Genomic DNA, 21,825 nt, shown 5'->3' on the forward strand with positions numbered 1-21,825 from the left:
TTGATCATGTTTATTGGGACATCTAGGAAGGGGTTAGTGTCAATCATTATGTTGGCCTACCGTTTATCCAATAACAACTTTCCCTTTGCTATAAGGTCTTGTATCCAATCCCTGAACTGGACACATTTGGTTATGGAGTGATTGAAAGTGTAATGCAACTTGCAATACTTTTTCTCTCTCAGCTCTTCAGGCTTGGGCAGCTTTTTGGCCCTGTCGGGCACGATCACCCTTGCTCCAACCAACTCCTCATAGTTGGTTAAGTCAAAGGAATAACTCTGGTACTTGGGGGATTCATAGGGACAAATCCACCATCGTTTATGACTACTTTCTGGTCCTTCACTAGCTCGACTAACCCTTTTACAGTCAAAGGTTTGAAGGAGGCAGTCATCTCCGTCGCGCACACATCCATTCTCTCTCCTTCATGGCCATTATTTTCTTCTGGTTCTCCTTCAAACTCCACTTGGTGAATAATAGCTTTGCTTTTATAGAAATAAGGCACATTAGACAAATGATTTACTTATTGTTCCTCCACCAACAACTTCTCATACTTGGTGACCACAATTACCAACTTCTGCAGCTCATTGAACTGCATGTCATAAAACTTCTTCCTTAAAGGTAATCTCAACGCCTTCTGAGCGATGGATATGAGTTGTGCATGATTTATATGGAATTGGCACCTCATCCTCGTCCTTTTGAACCTCATCATGAAGTTTTTTGTAGACTCATGCTCGTACTGCTTCACCTCCACAAGGTCATTGATAGACATTTCGGGCTCGACCCTATAAAACTGCTCATGGAAGGCCATCTCCATTTTCCCCAATTGGCGATAGAATTATGGGGCAACAAAGAATACTACTGAGATGCTAAACCCATCAAGGAGTTCCCAAACAATCTCAGCTTGTAGTTGGGATTGTCTTCGAATGCTACACAGTGATTAGAGAACTTGAAAATGCGATCTCTGGAAAACACATTACCATCTTCTCCGCTCAATGTTGGGAATACAGGTATCTTGAAGTTGACTGGAAAAAGGGTTATGCTCGTCAACGTACTCAGGATAGGGCTTCTGATAAGTGATCCTAAACAGCGGGTGAGTTTGTGGTTGAGCATTCCGGGCCACCATCCTCCTTAACTCGGCTAACTCATCTCTGAGATGTTGGTGAGCTGTATTATCAGGAAGAGTATGAGGGGGTTCCCATTTTGGGCTATGATCATTTCCCGAGAAAAGCTCTTTTCTTGGATCGGGCTTCCCCCTCCCTTACTGGCCAATGATGGGGGCCTATAAGGAAGAGGTTTATCTGGTTTAGTAGGCCCGCATTTTCCACTGGATTCCCCGATCAACTGGGGCATCCCATACTTCGTTCTTTCTTGACCGCCCTGCCCCCTATTATTAAGTGGAAATAGTGAGGGGTCTGGCAACTCTGCTTCTAAAATTTCTTCCAACATTGGCCCACTGGTGCCATATTCTTCCTTGTTTTTATCCTTACCATTCTTATCCTCGAGTAAAGGAAAGAATGGAATAACTGGTTCTTATTCGGGGCTTGCTCTCCTCACATAACCATTTTTTGGAGTAGAATACTTTAGATCTAGTTGTCTCTGCAAACTCCCTATTAAAGAACAAAGTATGCTGACTTCTCCCCTGGTTTCTAGGGAAATATTCTCCATACCCCTTAACATTTACACCATGGTGGCTTGCAAGTCTTCATTGGTTACCATTCCCCCCGACATCTCAGATGAGGTCAGGTTTCCCAAAACAGCTGGTCCTTGTAAGGAGGAAACGTTCTCTGTGCGGTCTGCCATGTTTGATTTTGGTAAAGACTGGGGTAGCCTGTACTCTGTGTTCCACTTGAAGGTTTTCTCCTTCCTTATTCTTCTTGGCATACAATACTAATGTGATCCTACCAGGCATGCCAAAACTATGTTCGGGCGAAGATTTCTCCAGAGAGGGCTCATCGGCTCTCAACACAACTCCCTAAGAGATTGACACTTTGGATGTATAGTCGGGCTTTTGCTTGCTGATGTGCTGCAAGAAGATGATAGAGTTAGTTTTGAAATGTGCCTTTGTAGGGCCTTAGGTGTAGGCCTTGAGGCTCGCAATCAAAACTAACTGAGTGCTAGGCGTGCCACTACTATCTCAGTATAGCATATGTAGAATAAGTGTATTTAGTCGATTACTTACGTCCCAAGTTACTCGGACTTCTTGTTATCAAAGGATTGTCGTGGATGGGTTAAGTCCACATTAAGTTCTTTTTCTTACCTTGTGACCAAGGACTTTCAGTTCATAGTCTTGTATGTTCGAGTAAGGGGAGTCCAGATCCCCTTAAGTCATCTACTCGGTTCTTGATTGGTTTTAAATGAAGGCATATTCTTTAAGGTGATCAGATCCGGGCACAAATGAGACTCTTAAAGTAGGAAAACATATAGATATAACTTGAATACATACTATAGAATACATTAAGCAGTAGATCTATTAACTTATAAAACAAAAAAAGAGATTTGAGCAAGATTTCACCTTGTCGGGCGAGGTTGAACTTCTTGCAATCACTTCTCTTTTGAGTTTACAGGGTTTATATGCTAAGAAGGGATGAATGGTAAACAAGTTTACACAAGAGAATCGATACTATGCCACTAGGGGTGATAGCAGAGCTTCTAAACTAGACAAAAGATGGCTTTTGTGGGGGATGATCCTGAAAAGGATTGAGATCTGGGCTGATTACAGCTTTTAGATGCAAATCTGGCTTGAGAGCAGAGTTTGTATGTTTGTTTGTTTGATTAGTTGAGTGTCCTTGTCTTTGGGCCCTCTTCCTCCTTTTATAGGCAGATTAGCCCGACTACAGTAGCTTTACTCTTGCCCGAAAGCTATTGAAGAATAGTGAGTCATCAACTTTTTACTTGTATTGCCACCGAAAAGTGTTTTTTGGCTGATTGTGAGTTAGTCCCCATCACTTGATACTTAAATCATAGGCACGTGGCCTATGCATTAATGGGAAGGCACCAACTTGTCTCTGGGCCTGGTACTAGGCTTCGGGTACGTCTTCCTTTAATTGGTATTATTGGGCTTCCTCATACTTGCAGCCCAAAGTTCAAATATTAACCCAAACACACTTATTGAATTCTAATACACCTAAAGAACTTTTAATTAACCCATCTAATAATTTTTTCTTGCTAAAATCAACTTTCCCTATCTTTTGGACGAATTCGATGCAAAACACCCATGAAATCCCCCCCCCCCCAAGGAGCTAGCTCCTAAGAGGCGGGGGGAGGGGGGAATACTAAAGCCGTCATTTCCTCTCACGCTTGAGTGCCGTCTATTACTACCATGAATTGATGGTTTTTTTATTTTTTATTTTTTTCAATTGTTTATATAAAAACTTTTGACATATAGCTAAAAATACATGTAAATAAATTCAATTGCCATTAAATATAAAAACCCATAAGTCAACCAATAAGCATGTGAAGATGACGAACCCTAAACTTTGAAATTACAAATTCAAAACCCACCTTTATTTCCAGTAGTCTATGGCCATGAGGAATTCAATGCTTTTCTTTTTTTCTCTCACCCAATACCTTTTATTTCCTTTTCAGTTAATACAATTTTTGATATTATCTCAAATTAAAAATTAAAAGAAAATTATGCTAGTATCCAGTTGGGATTTGGGATTTTGCTGCTTTTCTCTCAAGGGTTCTAATTCCAAACTTTAGCTTCAAGGCTTTCGCGTTATTTAAGAAAGGACTTTTTACTTTTTTCTTTTTCTTTTAACAAACGATTTATCTCCATTAAGGGTGTAGCGGAGAGAGCTAAGTTCCGTAATAGGTTAGCCATAATAATGTAGTTCAAATTCGTTTTTGATGAGAATCAAACCTAAGACCTCTTACTTACAAGTGAAGTGGAATACCACTAGACTGTAGTATTAAGTGGCTATTTAAGAGATGACTTATATACTTTAGCTAAAACCTTTGTTAGTTTTCCCTATATAAAATAGGTTTTTTTATAGCCAAAATGGTCTCTAAGATATGCATAACTCCTCACTTTGGTCCCTAAGATTTGAAATCAATAGAAGTGGTCCTTAAGATTGTCCACCATCAATCATTTTAGTCTTTCCGCGAAAAATTATGTTAAATAAGGATCAAAATGACAAAAATACCCTCAATTTAACAAACAATAGGACAAAATGATTTGACAAAAAATTGAGGGTATTTTTGTCATTTGTTCTTATTTAATGGAGATTTTTCATGGAATAACCAAAATGATTGATGATGGACAATCTTAGGGATCACTTCTATTGATTTCAAATCTCAAGGACCAAAGTGAGGAGTTATGCAAATCTCGGAGACTGTTTTGGCTAAAAAGCCTATAAAATATGATGAGATTTTAATTTTTAAAAGAAGGAAGAAAACATCTTATTTCTTCATGGCCTAAGATCTTTCAGTTCCTTTGTTTGTCTTGTGGTGATAATAAAAGGAGGAAGAAGTAGATTTAAGAGTCATGTTCATGACAATTTCATTAAAATAAAAACAAAACCTTTTCTTAAAAAAAAAAAAAAAAGAGAGAGCTAATTAATAGCCTTGTGTTTGTATAAACTCATGATGATTCAGGACTTATAAGCCAGGTCTGCTTTGTATGGTACTGTCATGGTATCGAATATGTTGTAACTGCACAGATGCAAAGCTTGCTTTGGTTTGAGTTTGTTGAGTTCTATCTGTAGCTTGGTGAGGTGTGTTGGCAATGGCTTACACAACGTGAACCATGCAAGTGCAGATGGAAAACCTGGTAATATGGTTTACTTGTTTAGGGTTTCACAAAGTATAAAGGTGAATCGTTATATAGGCAGTTCTTCCCTGAATCTTTAGAAGCATAATATCATCGGGCATCCATTCTTTGTCAGCTATGTAGGTACATTGTAAATAATTACCATTCTAACGGAATAATTTTTGTTTCGTTGAAGACTACTTTAGCATATGTCATTTTCTCTATTTAAAGTTTTGGAGAATATTAGAGTGTTACCTGGCAATTATTGAATGTATCAAATTTATGGAAAAAAAAACTTGCATAAATCGATTTATACATTGAGGTTTTAAAACTTCAAAATCATCATCCATTGGTAAAAAAGAGATTGTTTTTCTCTATTAAGTGTGGGTTTATTGATAAACTTTAGTTTTAATGTTAATTTCATCTTATACTTGATGGTAATTATGCGATAGGTAAAAAGACAATTTCCATTTACAATTTAAGTTAGGTGTAGAGAGAGGTTATGTGGGTTCAAATAAAATTTTTCAATTGTTCTTAGCACTCCAAAAATCTCATTTGACATTCCAAACTTTTTAAAATTAAAAAGAAAAAACATTTCCCTTTTTTAATTCAACAATGAAAATTAACTGTGTTAGATATGAAGTTAAATTGAGGGACTGGTGTTAAAAATTAGAAAGGGGACACAAAAAAAAAAAAAACACGAAATAGGCCCGTGGCCTATCTATTGAATCTGGCTTCAAGTTTTTGTCTCTAAGTTCTAATGTTGTTCAATTACTCCAATTTCATGAGAGCCACAAGTGAGAGGTGAACTTATCTTCACCATTTTTCAGTTGAGGTGAGGATTGTGTGACTTGTCTTACAATTTTTTTATTTTTTATTTTTCATATACCAACGACACCACAACTACAAGGCGGCTGCTTCATCTCTCTCTCATGGATACGTCGGCAGCCGATGACCACTCCGACGAACCCTTGACCCCAGTAGGTCGGCTCCTTCTCCAACCCGAAATGAACCAAATAATCCACTGTGCCATGGGATTCAAAAACTCCATAGACATTGACGCCGTAAAGTCTCACCTCAAAACCTCCCTTCTCCTCTCCCACCCAAGATTCTCAAGCCTCATGCTCCGCGACTCCCGCGGCCTCCAGCACTGGCACAATGCCCCCTACGTTGACCTCGACCGCCACATCATTGTCATCCAGAACCCCGTCACCACATCTCCCGTCGATCACGAGACCGCAGTTAACGAATACTTGGCCGACCTCTCCACAAGCTCTACTAGACTGAGCGCGAACAAACCCCTCTGGGAACTTCACCTCCTCATGGCCCACAACTGCGGCGTCTTCCGAATCCACCACGCATTGGGAGACGGGGTTTCGGTCATGTCCCTATTCTTGGAGAGTTTCAGGACGAGAGGCTCAGATGGAAATGAAGAAAAGATTTTGGGTCGTGGAAGGAGGAAGAGAGTGAATGGTGAAAAGGGATGGTGGGGTTTGTTGATTGGGTATGTGGGGACGTTGTGGTTTAGCTTGGTGTTTTTGGTGGAGCATGCGATGAGGAGCTTGTGGCTTTGTGACCAGAAAACAGCGATAAGTGGCGGCGAGGGAGTTGAGCTCTGGCCTAGGAAGCTGGCCACGGCTAGGTTTCGGCTTCAGGACATGAAGCTCGTCAAGAAAGCTGTTCCGAATGCGGTAAGTGACTTATTAATTCTTCTGTGTTTATTGGTTTGTTTCAGAAATAGAATAATGTATATTATACTTGTTCATAGCTTGAACCTTCAAGATTCAAATTGACGCATGACATACAACATAAATACCAACTAATTATATGGGGTAAAAATCTCCTAATCTGTGTCAAATATTTTCAGAAATCTTTTTCCCTGTAAAAAACCCCTAATTGGATTAGTTTTAATTGAAGAGAAAATTTTCAGCATGTTGGGAACATAGTCTGATATATCAAGTGTCATAATCAGTGGCGGAGCCAGAAATTCTGTTAAGGAGAATCAATCTTAAGTGACTATAAAATTATGATTAATTGAGCTTATAAGTGAAAATTACTTAAGAAATGATCATGAGTATGAACTTATTTAGCATAAAAAAAATGTTTTAAGTTTCCAACATTGATATCATGATTTAATTAATTACATTATAACAGATGATGCTTTATAACAATGGCGGAAAACAATCATGCATATACACCTTGGTGCGAATTCGAATAAAAATAATTGGACTCAATTATGAGCAAATTGCATTTGTGAGGAGCGTCAACTATAAATATAAAAGCCAAGCTACATCATTATAGCACATATAAATACAACATTTCCGGATCGTGAGAAGAGTCATATGACCCTCCTAGGCTTTAACTGGCTCTGCCAATAGTCATAATACAAGCGACTGGAATTTTTTTTTAAGTATCCAATCACTTGCATTTTGACACTTGATGTACCGGATCGTATTCATGGTACATTGAAAAATCTCTTCTAACTAAACAGCAAACAATCAACCTCATTGAATTTTGGGTTTTACTGAAATCATCATTACGTTTTCTTTTGATTTTTTTTCTTTTCTGTTTGGGCGTGCTATCCACACACCCATTTTAACATCTTACACACCCTTGTTAGTTTATATTTAATCTTCTTCAATTCATTCGATTAGACAACCAAAAGTTGAGAACATTGTATATGAGGTAAAAAGGAATGTGTGAATAACACCACCCAAATATTTAAGAAAAGGGCAAAATTTTCTTTTGATTCATTCAATTGTTTTCTTTTCATAAAAAAATTTAATTAAATGCATAAGTAACTATGGTTTGTTAAATAGATATGTGACATGATTCTTGAGGGAGATGGAGGTAACTGTGACCTTGAGTTAGGGGGTTGAGGGGGGTGGGGTAACTGTCACCTTGAGTTAGCGGGTTGAGCGAAAATAGACTCGATAGAGTTTGAGTTCGAGTTGAGAAGCACTTCAAATATAATACTAAAAGACGAGAGCTGGCTTGAAAAGCACTTCAAATGAGCTCTGGTTTTTTGAGACCCTAATGTCAACCCAGCAAAGAGATTGAATACAACTTAAAATATAGACAATCAAGTCGAAAGTTTTATACACGTCTAAAGTTGAACATTTTTCCCTTTTATTTTAGAAAGGAAAAAACAGAAGGTTTGGACTTTGTATATGTGAAGAAATGAAACATTTACATATTTGGCATTTGCATATTTGGTTGTATCTCTTCGATGATTAAAGGGAAAAAAAAATATTAGATGGTAGTTTAACATTGTCATGTGACATAATTCGTTCATTTTATTGGTCAGAATAAAGTTTATTTTTTCTAAAAAAGGTTTCTTAACTAATAAGGAATTCTCACAGGGTTTTGACTACAAACTTTATGGGCTATAAGTTATGATTTTAGTCCCCGTATTTGTGGCAAAATAATTACATTTTGGCTCCTATAGTTTCAATTTTTATGACCTAATCTTGTATTTTACTAATTGTTACATTTAAGACAATAACTTATGAAAAAAATTTGATTTACACCCTCAACTTTTGTCGTCCTGTACTCTTTTTGCTATGTTTATGTCCCTTGATTTATTTTTGATTTATTCAATCTTGTGGCTAAAAACAAAAGCAAGAATACATGATAAGTGAGAGTTTGAAAATTATTTCCAAACTTAATTCCATCATGTTTTCGTTGAAAATGTGTTATGTCACCCGCAAGGTAATTATGACGAAAAAGTTGAGATGAAATTAAATTGTCTTTGAATTACAACCATTAATAAATTGTAAAGATTGAATAGAGACAACCACATCAAGTGGTCCAATGGTAAGGGCATAGGCTTGACGTCCTAATAAACAAAAAATATGAGAGGTTCTGTGCTTGATGCTCCAAGTTGGTGAGACTATTTGACCCTGGTCACGAGCAAGGTGAAATTCTTTATAGCCTTTCTGAATTCAGAAGTGATGGATAACCATGGTTTGCCATTAGTTGTTCTTCTTTTTACAAAAGAAAGAAATAGAGACAATTGAAACTACATTGACCGAAATGGAACTTCACTCAACCACTAAAAGCATGATTTGGCTATCACGCAGACCATCAACGATGTTCTTGTTGGCGTGGTTTCGTCAGGGCTGTCAAGGTACCTAGATCACCAAACACCAAATGGTAATTAATGTCATTCTTGAATCTGTTCTAGTGCTTGTGCTTCCCATTTGAAATAGATCAAGTATCAATGGCAATCACGATAACCAAGTTATAGCTAAACTTAATTGTCCAGCTCTGCATGACGGAATTCGAATTACAGGCCTAGCTATGGTCAATTTAAGAAAGCAACCTGGATTGCAGGTTCGTCGTGATTTATAAACTTTCATTTATATTATAGGGTAAAAGATTGTTTACTACCTCATGTTTCGTGGTTTTCAACATTTAGTACATCAAGTTTTTTTCATCTCAGATTCATATCTAAAGTGTAAATTTTGGGACAGTCTCATACATCCGTTAGTCAAACTGTTAAATCTTTCGTTAATTGTGACGTGGCGCTCATGTGAACAATGATTGGGCGCCATGTGTCATCCACGTTTTTTTTTTCTCTTCTTCTTCTTCTCCTTCCTCCGAATCTGGGGAAGTTTTTTTTTTCTTCTTCTTCTTCCTCCTTCCTTCCTCATCTTCTTCTTCTTCCTCCTCCCCGAATTTGGACCTTTTTTTTTTTTTCTTCTTTCTCCTTCTTCCTCTGACTGCAACTTTTTTTTTCTTCCTCCTTCTCCTTCTTCCTGAAGAAGAAGAAGAAGAAGAAGAGAAGAAATTTATAAAAAAAAAAGTTGCAGTCGGAGGAAGAAGGAGAAGGAGGAAGAAATAAAAAATAAAAAATAAAAGTTGTAGGAAGAAGAAGGAGGAAGAAGAAGTGGATGACATGTGACGCCCAGTCATTGTCTACATGGGCGTCACGTCACAATTAACGGTAGATTTAACAGTTTGACTAACGGATGTATGAGACTGTCCCAAAATTTACACTTTTGGTATGAATCTGAGACGAAAAAAACTTGATGTATTAAATGTTGAAAATCACGAAACATGAGGATAGTAAATAGTCTTTTACCCTATATTATATATATTGGTTGTTTTAAGAACTTCTATATGGTTCTTGCTATATTTTTTCTTTCTAATTTTTCAGGCGAATCCTAACTTACTGATGCATAACTGAGTTTTGGTATATATTTTCAGGAGGCCTACTCACAATTTTCCCAAAACTAACAAATTAATAAGCATACGAAACACAAGAAAATTAATTGCATAAACGGCACCTGGACCTTTTTAACTTTCATACAATTACCACGTAAACTAACCACTCCGATTCAAACAAGTTTCATCCGCAATTCTGCCATATGTGATCGCGTGACTTGCACGATGATTCCTTTTTCTTAGTTCAGAGTTCAACCACCAGCTTCGTCCAAACAAACTAATTTTTAGATACACATATCCCAGAGTTGAAACTTGAAAGCATAGGGAAATGTTAGGTTAGGCTTATGAGATGCTGCAGTAAGATTTTGATAGTCAGTGAGATGCATGTTAGGTTAGGTTTGTGCTTGTTGATGAGTTTGCAGGAAGTGGTCCGGAATGGCTGAGGTTTATTTGGGGGGGGGGGGGGGGGGGGAATAGCTTAATTCCCGCGCATATGTTCTAGCATGCAAGTCTCTTGATCATATTTGACGGAATTGTACACGGAAAATTATTAGATGAAGGTTCAATATTATTATCAAATGATTTTAAGTATGTTAGTTGTATCTACAACAGCTACAAACCCGTAGTACAGAAGTTACTTTGTATCTATAATTAATTAAGACGAGAAGACTTAGCATAAAACAAACCACCACGACCAAATGAAACAAGGAACTCCCCCAGAAAAATAAATACAACAACAACAACAACAAAGCCTTTTCCCACTAAGTGGGGTCGGCTATATGAATCCTAGAACGCCATTGCGCTCGGTTTTGTGTCATGTCCTCCGTTAGATCCAAGTACTCAAGTCTTTTCTTAGGGTCTCTTCCAAAGTTTTCCTAGGTCTTCCTCTACCCCTTCGGCCCTGAACCTCTGTCCCGTAGTCACATTTTCGAACCGGAGCGTCAGTAGGCCTTCTTTGCACATGTCCAAACCACCGGAACCAATTTTCTCTCATATTTCCTTCAATTTTGGCTACTCCTACTTTACCTCGGATATCCTCATTCCCAATCTTATCCTTTCTCGTGTGCCCATACATCCCACGAAGCATCCTCATCTCTGCTACACCCATTTTGTGTACGTGTTGATGCTTCACCGCCCAACATTCTGTGCCATACAACATCGCTGGCCTTATTGCCGTCCTATAAAATTTTCCCTTGAGCTTAAGTGGCCTACGACAGTCACACAACACGCCGGATGAACTCTTACACTTCATCCATCCAGCTTGTATTCTATGGTTGAGATATCCATCTAATTCTCCATTCTCTTGCAAGATAGATCCTAGGTAGCGAAAACGGTCACTTTTTGTGATCTTCGCTAGATTGCTCCGGTTATTAGTGTGGATAAGTATATAAATGGATAGAGATGGGAAAGCAAACACAAGATGTACGTGGTTCACCCAGATTGGCTACGTTCACGGAATAGAGGAGTTCTCATTAATTGTGAAGGGTTTACACAAGTACATAGGTTCAAGCTCTCCTTTAGTGAGTACAAGTGAATGATTTAGTACAAATGACATTAGGAAATATTGTGGGAGAATGATCTCGTAACCACGAAACTTCTAAGTACCGGAGTGTGGTATCGTCTTGACTTGCCTTATCTGTCTCATAGGTAGATGTGGCATCTTCTCTGGAAGTACTCTTCCTCCCTCTAGGGGTGGTATCTGTAACTGGTGGAGATGCACAAGGTAATGTATCAATTTCACTTGAAGCTTACTTGTAGTTTCAGGCTTGGTCAAACGCGATACAAACCATGTAGTAGGAGTCCCCCAAGTCGCCGAGCTAGGGGATTTGCTGAAAGAGGTGACAGACAAGGTAAGCAATCAGAGCTTCGGCTGATTGTTCACATTCTCCCTATCTTGCAGGCAGCATGAAGGATAAAGAGAAGAAAAATGAGAAGAGATGATATGGGATACTTTTGCTTTTGAAGAAGTAACTTTCCATAGGCTTATTCTTGAACTGGGCTGGAGGGTTTTCTGGTTTCCTCAAGAGTATAAGGCCGACTGAAGAATTTGAGGGTCAAAACAAGTCCAGCAAATCTAGAGTACGTTCGACCCTGCTGATATGAGATACTTTTGCTTTTGACAGAGTAGTGGATGTATCGGCACGTGTGCTGTTACGCTTGTCTCCACATGCTTCATTGTATCCTTCTCACTTGCCCTATCTGTTTCTCAGGCAGATGCGGTATCTTCCCTGGAAGCATAAGATGTTGAAGATGAGTACTCGAGAGCAATGCCAGGTAAGTAATCAGGTAAGGGGTTCCAGGCAGTCAGTTCCTGGCTGGAAGCTTGATTCCAAGTGCTGACTGATTGCTCTCTTTCTCCCTGTCTTGCAGGTAAGAACAAGGCCAAAGGAAAAGACAGGGAAAAAGCATGATATGGGATACTCTTGCTTTTAACCCTGATGATATGAGATATTCTTGCTCTAGTATAGCTTGTTTACAGAGGTATTATCGGGGGGAAAGAAAGCTGAATATTTCGAAAGGCTTCGTTAAGAGTGCCTTCTCAGATAAGAGGAAGGGTTGAGCATTTTTGCAGGTCTGCCTGTCCGTTGGGGATGGAGGTCGACATATATAGGAGTCTCCCTAACATCAAGTAATAATGCTATTCCTTTACCCTGCTTGGTCATAGCACGGTAGTGGGAGCTGCCAGCTTCACATGTTTTAACTCTGTCAGAGCACTTTGAAAAAGTGGTCTGTGGTATCTGGAAAGTTGATGTTGCGTGTGAAGATTACAGACAAGCTTTATCCAAGGAGATCCAGCTCTTGAAGTTGGGAAAGTGGTGCCTCTTCGGTTTTCGAACAAGCAATCTTGTCGGGGATCTGGCTCTCAAGATTCGAAGAACGATGCCTCTTCGATTTTTGAGAAAGCAATCCTGCTAGGGGTCTGGCTCTCGAGATTCGGAGAGCGGTGTCTCTTCGATTTTTGAGAAAGTAATCATGTTGGGAGTCTGGCTCTCGAGATTCGGAGGGCGGTGCCTCTTCGATTTTGGAGCAAGCAATCTTGTCGGGAGTGTTTTCTCGAATGTGAGTAAAGGTTGGGCATGTTTGCTAGTCTACCTTGCCACGAAGCACAGAGGTTGACACACAGGGACTCTCTAATTATCCAGCAGTGGTACTGTTCCTTTACCCTCTCTTCAATTTTTGAGAAAGTAATCATGTTGGGAGTCTGGCTCTCGAGATTCGGAGGGTGGTGCCTCTTCGATTTTGGAGCAAGTAATCTTGTCGGGAGTGTTTTCTCGAATGTGAGTAAAGGTTGGGCATGTTTGCTAGTCTACCTTGCCACGAAGCACAGAGGTTGACACACAGGGACTTTCCAATTATCCAGCAGTGGTACTGTTCCTTTACCCTCTCTTCGATTTTTGAGAAAGTAATCATGTTGGGAGTCTGGCTCTCGAGATTCGGAGGGCGGTGCCTCTTCGATTTTGGAGCAAGCAATCTTGTTGGGAGTGTTTTCTCGAATGTGAGTAAAGGTTGGGCATGTTTGCTAGTCTACCTTGCCACGAAGCACAGAGGTTGACATACAGGGACTCTCTAATTATCCAGCAGTGGTACTGTTCCTTTACCCTCTCTTCAATTTTTGAGAAAGTAATCATGTTGGGAGTCTGGCTCTCGAGATTCGGAGGGTGGTGCCTCTTCGATTTTGGAGCAAGTAATCTTGTTGGGAGTGTTTTCTCGAATGTGAGTAAAGGTTGGGCATGTTTGCTAGTCTACCTTGCCACGAAGCACAGAGGTTGACACACCGGGACTTTCCAATTATCCAGCAGTGGTACTGTTCCTTTACCCTTGTGGGTAATAATATGGTAGCTAAACCTTCAAAATTTATGTGTCTAAACTTTGTTAGTGTTGTTTCTTTGCTATTCTTTTACCCTTCTTGGTCAGAGCGATGTAGTGGGAGCTACAAACTTCACGTGTCTCAACTTTGTCAGAGAACTTTGGCAAAGTTATCTGTGGTACCCATGAGCTACTGTTGCGTGTGGGAAGTGGGTGATTGAACAGTACGATTCATGTGCTTTCTACTTCGCCAGAAATCTTCGACAGAATGCCCATAATTTCTGCAAAGCTGAGTGTGCGTGTGACAAGTGCTGACAAGGCTGGAAAAGTACGTGCCTCTTCGATTTCTGAGATCGGCCCTCGTGGTCTCTGAGCAGCCTAGCTTTTGAGAAAGCAAGCCTCTTCGATTTCTAAGATCGCCCTTCGTGGTCTTTGAGCAGCCCAGCTTTTGATAAAGCAAACGCCTCTTCGATTTCTGAGATCGACCCTCGTGGTTTCTGAGTAGCCAACTTTTGAGAAAGCAAACGCCTCTTCGATTTCTGAGCAGGCGCCTTTTCGATTTCTGAAGTTTCGTCGAGTGCAGATTTTTATAGGGGCTGACATTAAGTTCCAAAGCACACTTGAAGAAGCTCCATTCTTGCACTTCTAAGATCTTGATTTGTCCGACCTCTTCTCTCTTCAACACCTTTGAAAATGTTTGGCCCCCTCCGACCGTCGTTTTGACTTGAACCTTGTTGAAGAGGCAGCCCCGCTTTCTCCAGACAACATATGGCGCCCATCATTCGTCTCCCCTACTGGTCCTCTTACCGTTGGGGATTCCGTGATGAAGAATGATATGACCGCTGCGGTAGTGGCCAGGAACCTTCTCACTCCCAAAGATAACAGACTACTTTCCAAACGGTCTGATGAGTTGGCTGTTAAGTATTCTCTGGCTCTCAGTGTTCAGTGTGCATGTTCTGTGTCTAATATGGCCCAACGCCTATTTGCTCGAACCCGCCAAGTTGAATCATTGGCGGCTGAAGTGATGAGTCTCAAACAGGAGATTAGAGGGCTTAAGCATGAGAATAAACAGTTGCACCGACTCGCACATGACTATGCTACAAACATGAAGAGGAAGCTTGACCAGATGAAGGAATCTGATGGTCAGGTTTTACTTGATCATCAGAGATTTGTGGGTTTGTTCCAAAGGCATTTATTGCCTTCGTCTTCTGGGGCTGTACCGCGTAATGAAGCTCCAAATGATCAACCTCTGATGCCTCCTCCTTCTAGGGTTCTGTCCAGTACTGAGGCTCCGAATGATCCCCCTCCGGTGCCTTCTCTTTCTGGGGCTCTACCGACTGCTGAGACTTCTCCTAAGCAACTTTTGTGAAGGCTCCCTCTTGTTTGTTTATTTTGACTCAAGTATATGTACATATTTGTAACTTATCGGGGATATCAATAAATAAGATTTCCTTCATTTCAACGTATTGTGTTAAATACACCAAAGCCTTCTTCGCTAAATTCTTTGAATTTTCTTTTGTTGAAGCTTGTATGTTGAAACATTGTGAGTGGAGCATATAGGTTGAGGTAGTGTTCCCTTAATTTCCTGAGTGAGGAAAACTTCTCGGTTGGAGACTTGGAAAATCCAAGTCACTGAGTGGGATCGGCTATATGAATCTTAGAACGCCATTGTATTCTGTCCTGTGTCATGTCCTCCGTTAGATCCAAGTACTCTAAGTCTTTTCTTAGGGTCTCTTCCAAAGTTTTCCTAGGTCTTCCTCTACCCCTTCGGCCCTGAACCTCTGTCCCATAGTCGCATCTTCTAATCGGAGCGTCAGTAGGCTTTCTTTGCACATGTCCAAACCACCGTAACCGATTTTCTCTCATCTTTCCTTCAATTTCAGCTACTCCTACTTTACCCCGGATATCCTCATTCCTAATCTTATCCTTTCTCGTGTGCCCACACATCCAACGAAGCATCCTCATCTCCGCTGCACCCATTTTGTGTACGTGTTGATGCTTCACCGCCCAACATTCTGTGCCATACAGCATCGCCGGCCTTATTGACGTCCTATAAAATTTTCCCTTGAGCTTCAGTGGCATACGGCGGTCACACAACACGTCGGATGCACTCTTCCATTTCATCCATCCAGCTTGTATTCTATGGTTGAGATCTCCATCTAATTCTCCGTTCTTTTGCAAGATAGATCCTAGGTAACGAAAACGGTCGCTCTTTGGTATTTCTTGATCTCCGATCCTCACCCCTAACTCGTTTTGGCCTCCATTTGCACTGAACTTGCACTCCATATATTCTGTCTTTGATCGGCTTAGGCGAAGACCTTTAGATTCCAACACTTCTTTCCAAAGGTTAAGCTTTGCATTTACCCCTTCCTGAGTTTCATCTATCAACACTATATCGTCTGCGAAAAGCATACACCAAGGAATATCATCTTGAATATGTCCTGTTAACTCATCCATTACCAACGCAAAAAGGTAAGGACTTAAGGATGAGCCTTGATGTAATCCTACAGTTATGGGAAAGCTTTCGGTTTGTCCTTCATGAGTTCTTACGGCAATCTTTACTCCTTCATACATATCATGTATAGCTTGGATATATGCTACTCGTACTCCTTTCTTCTCTAAAATCCTCCAAAGAATGTCTCTTGGGACCCTATCATATGCTTTTTCCAAATCTATAAAGACCATGTGTAAATCCTTTTTCCCATCTCTATATCTTTCCATCAATCTTCGTAAGAGATAGATTGCCTCCATGGTTGAGCGCCCTGGCATGAACCCGAATTGGTTGTCCGAAACCCGTGTCTCTTGCCTCAATCTATGCTCAATGACTCTCTCCCAGAGCTTCATTGTATGACTCATTAGCTTAATACCCCTATAGTTCATGCAATTTTGTACATCGCCCTTATTCTTGTAGATAGGCACCAAAGTGCTCGTTCGCCACTCATTTGACATCTTCTTCATTTTCAAAATCCTATTGAAAAGGTCAATGAGCCATGTTATACCTGTCTCTCCCAAAACTTTCCACACTTCGATTGGTATATCGTCTGGGCCTACTGCTTTTCTATGCTTCATCTTCTTCAAAGCTACAACCACTTCTTCCTTCCGGATTCTACGATAAAAAAAGTAGTTTCTACATTCTTCTGAGTTACTCAACTCCCCTAAAGAAGCACTCCTTTCATATCCTTCATTGAAAAGATTATGAAAATAACCTTTCCATCTGTCTTTAACCGCGTTCTCTGTAGCAAGAACATTTCCATCCTCATCCTTGATGTACCTCACTTGGTTTAGGTCCCTTGTCTTCTTTTCCCTTGCTCTAGCTAGTTTATAGATATCCAACTCTCATTCTTTGGTATCTAGTCGCTTATACATATCGTCATAAGCCGCTAACTTAGCTTCTCTCATAGCTTTCTTCGCCTCTTGCTTCGCTTTTTTATACCTTTCATAATTTTCATCGGTCCTATCCTCGTATAAGGCTTTACAACATTCCTTTTTAGCCTTCACCTTTGTTTGTACCTCCTCATTCCACCACCAAGATTCCTTTTGGTGTGGGGCAAAGCCCTTGGACTCTCCTAATACCTCTTTTGCTAATTTTCGGATACAACTAGCCATGGAATCCCACATTTGGTTAGCTTCCCCCTCTCTATCCCACACACACTGGGTGATTACTTTCTCTTTGAAAATGGCTTGTTTTTCTTCTTTTAGATTCCACCATCTAGTCCTTGGGCACTTCCAAGTCTTGTTCTTTTTTCTCACTCTTTTGATATGTACATCCATCACCAACAAGCGATGTTGATTAGCCACGCTCTCTCCTGGTATAACTTTGCAATCCTTACAAGTTATACGATCCTCTTTCCTCATTAGAAGAAAATCTATTTGTGTTTTTGACGACCCACTCTTGTAGGTGATCACATGTTCTTCTCTCTTCTTAAAGAAGGTGTTGGCTAAGAAGATATCATATGCCATTGCAAAATCCAAGATAGCTTCCCAATCCTCGTTTCTCTCCCCAAAACCATGGCCACCATGAAAACCTCCATAGTTGCCTGTCTCCCTGCCCACGTGTCCATTTAAATCTCCTCCTATAAATAACTTCTCCGTCTAAGCAATTCCTTGCACCAAGTCTCCAAGGTCTTCCCGAAATTTCTCATTCGAACTCGTATCCAACCCTACTTGAGGTGCGTACGCACTAATCACATTGATAAGTTCTTGTCCTATTACAATCTTGATTGCCATGATTCTATCTCCTACCCTCTTAACATCTACAACATCTTGTGTCAAGGTCTTGTCCACGATGATGCCAACACCGTTTCTCGTTCTATTTGTGCCCGAATACCATAGTTTAAACCCTGAGTTTTCTAGATCCTTTGCCTTATGACCAACCCACTTAGTTTCTTGTAGGCACATAATATTTATCCTTCTCCTCACCATAACTTCTACTACTTCCATAGATTTTCCCGTCAAGGTTCCTATATTCCACGTTCCTAAACGCATTTTGCTCTCTTGAACTCTACCCTTCTGTCCTAGCTTCTTCACTCTTCCCCGTCTAATAGGATCAAAGTACTTCTTTTGTGTGTCCCCGTATAAAGTTGATAGGAGCATATGCTCCCAAACAACTTTGAGTGGAGTCGTTCGAAAAGAAGTTTCTATAGCCCCCTTGCTCATTTAACACTGCATCCGGGTGCCGATGGAGATACAGCGACCCTTGCTCACTTATCACTGTGCTCGGGCCACACAGCGCGCCACTTACGGGTGACGCCCTAGTTTTAGCGCGATTTCGTTCTGGATTCATTTTCATAAGGATTTGACGTAATCATGGAGTGTCGGTTGTCGACTACCTGACGTCCTCCCCCTCCTCCTTTATCCGGGCTTGGGACTGGCAATGTAAGATAAACTTACACGGCGGAGTTTCCCCCAGAAAAATAAATAAATAAACAAAATTATGGAATTGAAAACAACTTTAAACAGCTTTTAATTTTTGACTTTTAGTTTTCATTCTGTATATTTGTCACATATATCTTCTGCCATCCTTTGTCACTTTTTTATCTCTCTCATAATCTCACGTAAACTTGCCCCTTATCTCTAGCACAAAATGAAAACTAAAACTTAAAGCCAAAATCGTTATCAAATAAACCCTTAATTTGTCATGTTTTTCAACCCAACCCCAAAAACCTAGATAAGCACCCTAATTGTTGAGAATGAATCCCACATTAATGAGATGAGGGACATTGCTTGTGCTTATAAGTTGTTGGGCTACTCCCATATTGCCAATTGGTTTTATGGTGGAACCTCAACCTTTTTCATCGTATCAGAGCAGGTTGTCCCACGTATGAAGCCCAACGGCCACACACGCTCCACGTCACCCCGTTGTGTTGTCCATGTGTTAGGCTTAAAAATTCGCCACATGTGAAGGGGCATGTTGAGAATGAGTCCCACATTTATGGAATGAGGGACCTTGCATGGGCTTATAAGTTGGTTTACTTCCCATATTGTCAATTGGTTTTATGGTGGAACCTCAACTTTCTTCATGGTATCAGAGCAGGTTGTCTCATATGTGAAGCTCAATGGCCACACGTGCTTCACATCACCCCGTTGTGTTGTCCACGTGTTAGGCTTGAAAATTCACCACACGTGAGGAGGGGTGTGTTGAGAATGAATCCTACATTGATGAGAAGAAGGACCTTGCATGTGCTCATGAATAATTGGACTACTCCCCATATTACCAATTTGTTTTTGGTGAAACCTCAACTTTCTTCACTTATCATCCCACGAATATAACCAGGTATCCAATTTGATGGTAGTTGGTTGGAGATAATGATTGTATGAATATGATCAGGTATCCAATTCGTGTTTGGAAAGCAACTCTGAATCAAGCTGGGGTAACAAGTTCGGCATGTTTCTCCTACCTATTTATTACCATAAAAGCAGTGATCTTGATCCTCTAGTGTACCTCAAGAGAGCTAAGCTGGTTCTTGACAGGAAGAAACAATCTCTAGAAGCTGATTTTTCGTACAAAGTTGGATGTTTTCTAATCACCTACTTTGGAGCAAAGGTAATCAACATGTATTTTTAAGAAAAATCTGTTGTGCTTCTAACATAAACGCTTCGACAAAAAATGGTTATGAGTAACAGTGTTTCCTACAAAATCATTCCTAAATGTGCCCCAATATTCAAAAATGTATATAAAAAGAAAATAGTTTCATTCTACTGCTGCAGGTTGCTAGTTGGCTTCTTTACAAGATGGTCTGCAATACTAGCTTTACCATTTCAAATATACTTGGCCCGCAAGAAGAAATTGCAATTGGGGGCAACCTTGTAACTTACCTTAAAGTGAATACATGCAGCCTACCCCAGGTATATATATGATGCTAACCAATTAGTAGGGATACGCTATCGATCTTTGAACAATGACATAATTAGAAATGAGTAGCTCAAATCATAGAATGACGTTGTGATGGGGCGTTATGTTACATTCTAGAAAATGCCAGATGTAGCAAATCAGAAGTATCTGTAATGTAACTGGAATACTTTTGCTGGTTGGTAACGCAGGCACTTACAATGCACATGGTGAGCTATGCTGAAAGAGCTGACCTGCAAATCTTGGTGGCCAAAGATATCATTCCGGATCCAACATTTCTCGCAAAATGCTTTGAAGAGGCATTGCTTGATATGAAGGAAGCAGCATCCAGCCATGAGTAAAACCTAGGATATGACCTCTCTATATTTTATGGAATGTGATATAAGAATGTCATTGGTAGGAACCTACGAAGGAAAGCATGCATCTTTCGTAAACCGAAACAATTGAGGATTTTAGTGTAATCGGCCCAATATATGAGTAGCCAAATATCTATCGGTGGCTAATCTAGCAAAATCTATCATTTGACAAGAAGAAAAGAAAATCCATTTTAGCTTTTAGAACAATAGACCATCTCTTTAATACTGTTGGAAAATTTAATCAAAACGAGTTAAATCGTTTAAATACATTGATGGGTTGTTATGATTCATGAATTAGGTTTTGATGTTGGATTATATGGCATGTGCCACATTATAGCTGATAGGATTGGTTAGAGATAAGGATGACATGTCAGCATTTATTTTAGCTAAAGTCAATTATACTAGCTATAGTAGCTTAATTATTGTGTAAGCAAGATAGTTACAGAGTATAAGTGTAAGAATTGAGATCATTTATAAGATACGATTGAATTGAAGCAAATACAAAGAAACACTTTCTTCTTCACTAAGCTTTCTCCCTCTCTCTAGATTTGATTGTTTGAGGAGAAATTGTGCAACATTTGTCTTAATATGAATAGAGATGCAATCGTTGACTCTTTAAGACACAACTATATATTATGAAGAGTCATTTCCACACCTAGATAAAGATCTTATCTCATTGAGTCATGAGTCAATTACATTCAGTCATATAAGTTCATGTGAGTTTTGTCATACATAAATTGAGTTTTTGAGAGAGTTCAGCATACTTGTGGTCAATGACGGAGCCAAAAATTTATCCTAATAGGGTACAACAAAAGAATAATACTTGGCTACTCAAATAATGAGTAGGAGTTACTACTCAAAACAGTTCGAGACGATTTCACAGACACCGGCAGAATGGACGACGACTATTGTGATAACGATGGTAATTCAAATAAGGGCCTATACTCTACCCGTAACACCAGCAACCGCGCTGATAGGTCTGCACTCAAAAAGTTAAGCGTGGAGGACTATTACACAGAGATTAGTTTTAGGTATGTGATGAGAGTGCAGCGGATAATTGAGCTCCAATGTGAGGCTTTGGTTAGGGAGTTTAAGGTAAACCCTTTGATTTGTGGGTTGGCTGGGACCGTTTCACTACGCTTCATGGCAGGGACTAGGGTTTTTTATGGTGATTGGGGTGAGCAGCTTTTCAAGGACTCAGACACACCAGCAAGGTTTGTAGCCACTATAATATTATTTCTTCGAGAATCTACCTGTTTGTTTTACTTGAAATTTTCTTTTTGTAATGGTATTCGATTTGAATTTTGAGAGAATTTAATTTCAGGGAAATTTGAGAGATTGAGAAGAAAAAAAAAATCAATTCTTAGGAATTTTGAGTGAATTAATTATGACTTCTA

The 21,825-nt window shown here is 39.8% G+C and overlaps 1 protein-coding gene across 5 annotated transcripts; it reads left to right on the forward strand.

Moving 5' to 3' along the window:
* Nucleotides 1-5,499: 5,499 nt before the first annotated feature.
* On the forward strand, nt 5,500-20,575 carry LOC103454108 (wax ester synthase/diacylglycerol acyltransferase 11-like). 5 transcript variants are annotated; one of them, XM_029089503.2, is made up of 6 exons: nt 5,500-6,438; nt 8,830-8,902; nt 8,997-9,082; nt 19,551-19,766; nt 19,931-20,068; nt 20,264-20,575. In XM_029089503.2, the coding sequence occupies exons 1-6, from the start codon at nt 5,680-5,682 to the stop codon at nt 20,411-20,413; spliced, it is 1,422 nt and encodes a 473-aa protein (XP_028945336.1). In that variant the 5' UTR covers nt 5,500-5,679; the 3' UTR covers nt 20,414-20,575. The 5 variants fall into 5 exon arrangements, with proteins under 5 accessions (XP_028945336.1, XP_028945339.1, XP_028945343.1 ...); XM_029089506.2 differs by having other exon boundaries at nt 5,530-6,438; nt 9,015-9,082; XM_029089510.2 differs by lacking the exon at nt 19,551-19,766 and having other exon boundaries at nt 5,530-6,438; nt 9,015-9,082.
* Nucleotides 20,576-21,825: the final 1,250 nt, after the last annotated feature.

Source organism: Malus domestica, chromosome 02, assembly GCF_042453785.1.
Source record: "Malus domestica chromosome 02, GDT2T_hap1".
Classification (NCBI taxonomy): domain Eukaryota; kingdom Viridiplantae; phylum Streptophyta; class Magnoliopsida; order Rosales; family Rosaceae; genus Malus; species Malus domestica.

What these genes read in the sequence shown, in the direction of transcription:
- LOC103454108 (XM_029089503.2), top strand. Translation starts at nt 5,680, where the DNA reads ATGGATACGTCGGCAGCCGATGACCACTCCGACGAACCCTTGACCCCA. An exon ending in GAAAGCAACCTGGATTGCAG is followed by an intron (nt 9,083 to 19,550) that starts GTTCGTCGTGAT and finishes GAATATGATCAG; the next exon opens with GTATCCAATTCGTGTTTGGA. An exon ending in ATACATGCAGCCTACCCCAG is followed by an intron (nt 20,069 to 20,263) that starts GTATATATATGA and finishes TTGGTAACGCAG; the next exon opens with GCACTTACAATGCACATGGT.